We start from the raw sequence: 4869 nt of genomic DNA on the forward strand, positions 1-4869 counted from the left end.
AGGAAATGGCAACCCACTCCAGTGTTCTTGCCTGGAGAATCCAGGGACGGGGGAGCCTGGTGGGCTGCCGTCTATGGGATTGCACAGAGTCAGACATGACTGAAGCGACTTAGCAGCAGCAGCAATGCTGAAGGTGCAGGAGACTCGGGTTTGATCCCTGGGTCTGTTAGATCTCCTGTAGGAGGGCATGGCAACCCACTCCAGTATTCTTGCCTGGAAAATCCCATGGACAGAGGAGCCTGGTGGGCTACAGCCTGTGGGGTCACACAGAGTTGGACACGACTGAGTGACTGAGCACACACACAATACTATCAAATATCTAGTCAATGTTTGTATTTCTGATAATTTCATAGTAGTTAACATTTCTTGTTTTTATAGTTTGAATTAGGATCTAAGTAAAATTCACACATTGTAATCAGTTCATATGTTTCCCATCATAATTTTTTACTTTGTTTTTTAACGTTTTGTTTTGAAATAATTTTTAAAATCTATAGAAAAATTATAATAGTACCAAGAGCTCCTGTATATTTTACCCAGATCCCATAATTAACATTATGTTTATTTGCCTTTTCATTCTCACTTTCTTTGAAAGTTGCAGACACAATGTCTCATTACCCCTTAGTTATTTCCGCATGTATTTACTGAAAATAAGGACAGTCTCCTGCCTAACCTCAGTGTGCTCATCAAACACAGAAAAATACACTGATATGAGACCAATCTGGGTCCTGCACTCCATCATGCCGTTGTTCCAGTTGGTTCTTTATCACAGAACCAACAGTGACAACGGAAGTCTTCCCTTTGCCACCTTTCACTGTGCTTCCGGACGTCAGCCGTGTCTTCAGTCGGCCTCATTCAGGCCAGTCACTTAGTCTGTCTTGTGTCGCTCACAGACTTGGCATTTCTGAAGAGTGCCTGTTAGTTACTTTCTTGACGGTCTCTCAGCTTTGGTTTATCTGCTGTTTCTCATGTTTAGGTTCTAGTTACACATTTAGTCAGGAATCCCATAGGAAGCAAGGCCGAATCATTGGCACATCGTATTTTGTGGCTCACGATTTTAATTTGTCCTCTTACAGATGAGCTTAGCTTTTTTAAAAGTTAACTTTTAGTGTTAAAGGTCGTGTTTACCAGGTTTTTCCTGCTGTAACGTTAACAAGTTATTTTGTACATACTAACAAGTATTTTGGGGGAGAGATTTTGAGACTCGATAAATATCCCATTGTTATCAAATTTTTATCTGTTAGTTTTAGCATGCTGCAAACACGGTGATTTTTCTAATTCTGTCGTTCTGATTATGTTTGTTAGTTGACCTTCTATACTGTAAGTTAGAGTTTCCACTTCTTCTTCAATGTTTTTTTTTCATTTATTTTATTCTTTCTGGATTCATAGACTCCTCTTTTACTCAGTGGTTTTCAAACCATTAATTATTATTTACTTTGATGTTTAGCTTGTCCTAGGTTGGCTTCTGGGGCTGCGTCCCTTGACATGTCCTGGTTGCTGTATCCTTTGACATGTCCTCATCCTTCTCTGAGCACTTCCTTTCTTTATGGTATAAAAGACATTCCATCTCATGTTGTACTTTCCACACCTGCCCTAGAACTGGCCATTTCTGCCAAGGAAGCCTGGTTTATTTAAATAGGGGGTAGTATTTAGGTTGCAAAATTTGGGCTTTAGTTTTGCTCTTTGCCACTGCTTGTAGGACCTTTCAGTGGACAGAACCAAAAAATAAACATGTATACTCACACAAGTATCTATTCCTGAATACATCTATCCATACAGCTGAAAGCCATCAGGCAGGTCATCCTGTTATTTTCAACCCTAATCCAATACCACATGGTCTTTTCTAGCCTTTCTCCTTTTTGGTATTTTTGCCTTTCCTCTCCTACAGTCAGAATCCCGGCTCCCATCATCTTCCGTGGATTTACTTACTTGCCGTTCCTCCACGTGTGGTGCCGTCTCCCAGTCAGACGAGCTGTCTCCTCAGCTCTAGCCCCACTGACCCCACTCAGGCAGGCGTCTCCTTGGCCCCGGTGCCGCAGGCTTGTGCTGGCTCCCAGAGTGCTCCTAGTCTCTTTCCTCCCCGTGGTCCAAGCCTGAGCTACTTGCCCCCCACCTCCCCATCAGTGCAGTAACACATCAGCTCAGGAGTAGGATTCCTTAATGCCTAGTAAGTGTCTGTTGTTCTTCAAGGCTGTTTACAAAGAATGGGTAAAGGGAAGGGAAGAGAGGGGAGAGAACTAAACTTACTGATGAGATCGAGGCCAGAATCAGAATGCAGGGTAAGTGGAACAGTGGAAGTGTGTGTGTTCAGGAGACAGTCTTTGTTGTTTTTTGGAAAGACTGGAGTATGATAATTAGGAAGTAAGATTCACTCTTGGTCTTGGGCAAGGGGAGTTCTATATAATAAGGGATGTTTTGAAATCTTTTGATATCTATAATTTGAAGTGTTTTTAGAAGGACAGAAAAACTGTGATATTACCCCTCCTCCTGTTTCCTTAAAGCAGGATAATTTTAGATAAGTAAGTAAGTAAAGTCGTTCAGTTGTGTCCGACTCTTTGCGATCCCATGGACAGTAGCCTACCAGGCCCCTCTGTCCATGGGATTCTCCAGGAAAGAGTACTAGAGTGGGTTGCCATTTCCTTCTCCAGGGGATCTTCCTGACCCAGGGATCGAACCCGGGTCTCCAGCATTGCAGGCAGATACTTTACCATCTGAGCCAGCAGGGAAGCCCATTAATTTTAGATACGCACATATTTGTATTAAGATTTCTTTTTTGTACCTTATGTCCTGCTAGCTATTTCTTTGGTGTAAACCAGCCTTGTTCATTTATAAAAGGTAACTGGAGAACTTCATAGCACAGTGATGATGCTCTCAGTCTTGGGACGTCACACAATGTGTCCCCAAAAACCTCCTGGTCAACTAGGTGCCATAGTTTTCTTTCTGTGCCTTTTGTTGCCGTGATAGAAGAGGGTTAGAACTGAGAATAGATTGGGGATATTATACAATTCAGCCTAAAATTATTAGGGGAGGGGAAGATGTTCCTCTCTGAGTCTAGATTAGATTTTAGAACTCCTCTTACTGGGTTGTTACTCTGTTCTGTAAAATTACTCTATGACCCCAAAGAGCCTTGCCTTCTGAGAAAGGTCTCCTGACAGCAAGAGCCCCAGGTAGGAGTGAAGCCAGGGTTGTAAGCAGAAGATACATAGTCAACCACTTTAATTTATTCAGCACTTTTCAACATTTGAGTAATAGCAATGGTCTTTGAAAGGGATATTGTTGTTGCATGGCTCAGATGATAAAGAATCCACCTGCATTGTGGGAGACCTGGGTTCGGTCCCTGGGTTGGGAAGATCCCCTGGAGGAGGGCATAGCAACCCACTCTAGTATTCTGGCTTGGAGAATCCCATGGACAGAGGAGCCTGGCGGGCTACAGTTCGCGGGGTCGCAAACAGTCAGACATGACTGAGCGGTTTAGCACATAAACAGTAATCCAAAATCTAGACCTGGCATCACAGAACAACTGGATAGCATTACAGTCAATTAGAGTAATCAGTATAAATGAACTTATTTAGATAGTAAGTAAATTTTCTAACCCCTGCATTTCTGTCTTTCTTTAATAAAGGACTGTCTTAGATCTGATGATGGGATTGACCTGATGGATTATTAAGGCATAGACCAAGAATTTATATGCATTGCAGGCCATTGAACTGAGATGTGTTCGGGCCAGACAGTCTGATTTTCATCCTCAGGTTGCCCATGAATGCAGAAAATAATTGTTATAAGCCCATTACTATTATGTGACACATCCTGAGGCTTGTAAGATGTGTAAACTAATAGTCACTGTATCAGGCTGCCTTGAAGTAAGTGGTCAGCGCAGTACATGCTTTCCCCCCGTTTCTGATTCTGAGCATACAGGTTTGCTTAATCCTGAGCATCAAGAATTGCTTATCTTTTGGAAGGTAGCATTGGAAATGTGCTGTTCTTAACTCTGAAATTCTCTTTCAGATGCTGTCTTTGCCTTTCAACTCCGCAACCCGGTACACAATGGCCATGCTCTGTTAATGCAGGACACCCACAGGCAGCTTCTGGAGAGGGGCTACCGGCGCCCTGTCCTTCTGCTTCACCCCCTTGGGGGCTGGACAAAGGATGATGATGTCCCTCTGATGTGGCGGATGAAGCAGCACGCTGCAGTGCTGGAGGAAGGAGTCCTGAATCCTGAGACCACGGTGGTGGCCATCTTCCCGTCTCCCATGATGTATGCTGGACCAACTGAGGTAGATAGCTTTTAAGATTTGCTCTGCAGCAGTGTTGAAACCACTGTTAGTAACACAGCAGGTAGCCACAACAAACTTATCTTTGGATATTTCCTCCGATCATAGATCTGTTCTGAACATGAGGCTGGAGTACTCACCTGCTCTGTTGGGGATGCGCTCTAGAGGTGGCCCTCAGGAGGCAGTCTTGTTAGGAATGGGAAGGCAGAGAGAGGTTCTCTTGCTCTTACGGTGGTTTGTGGTCCCAGTCGTGAAGGAGGGAAAGTTCCTTGCAGACAGAGGGCTGGGCAACCTTGAGTCTGTATGACACAGGCTGTTGTCTGGCTCTTGTTACACAGATCTGACAGCATGCATCTTATCCCTTTAACAAAGTTCTAAGTCACTCTTCCCAGGGGACAGAATCGGCCTGATTTTTGCTTCTGGTATTTGAGTGGGAAGAAAAGGATGGTATCTTTAAAGAAAACATTCTTCATCTGTTCTCTATTGAAGGACTAATCGAGTCAGGAAATAAAATTGCTTCTTGATTTTGGGTGGAGTAGAGTTCTAGAGTTCTACTTAGCAGTCAAAAGGAACGTTTTGAGATCTTTTTATAACCATACAT

At 43.4% G+C, this 4869-nt stretch overlaps 1 protein-coding gene across 3 annotated transcripts in view; it reads left to right on the forward strand.

The window, feature by feature from the left end:
- Nucleotides 1-4869, forward strand: part of PAPSS1 (3'-phosphoadenosine 5'-phosphosulfate synthase 1) — a 112968-nt gene that overhangs the window by 68731 nt on the left and 39368 nt on the right. For all 3 annotated transcript variants that reach the window (XM_010858576.1, XM_010858578.1, XM_010858579.1), the window contains exon 10: nucleotides 4003-4271. In XM_010858576.1, coding sequence (XP_010856878.1) covers nucleotides 4003-4271 — 269 coding nt within the window. The remainder of the gene's footprint in view (nucleotides 1-4002; nucleotides 4272-4869) is intronic.

Source organism: Bison bison, unplaced genomic scaffold (genome assembly GCF_000754665.1).
Source record: "Bison bison bison isolate TAMUID 2011002044 unplaced genomic scaffold, Bison_UMD1.0 scf7180017864389, whole genome shotgun sequence".
Lineage (NCBI taxonomy): Eukaryota > Metazoa > Chordata > Mammalia > Artiodactyla > Bovidae > Bison > Bison bison.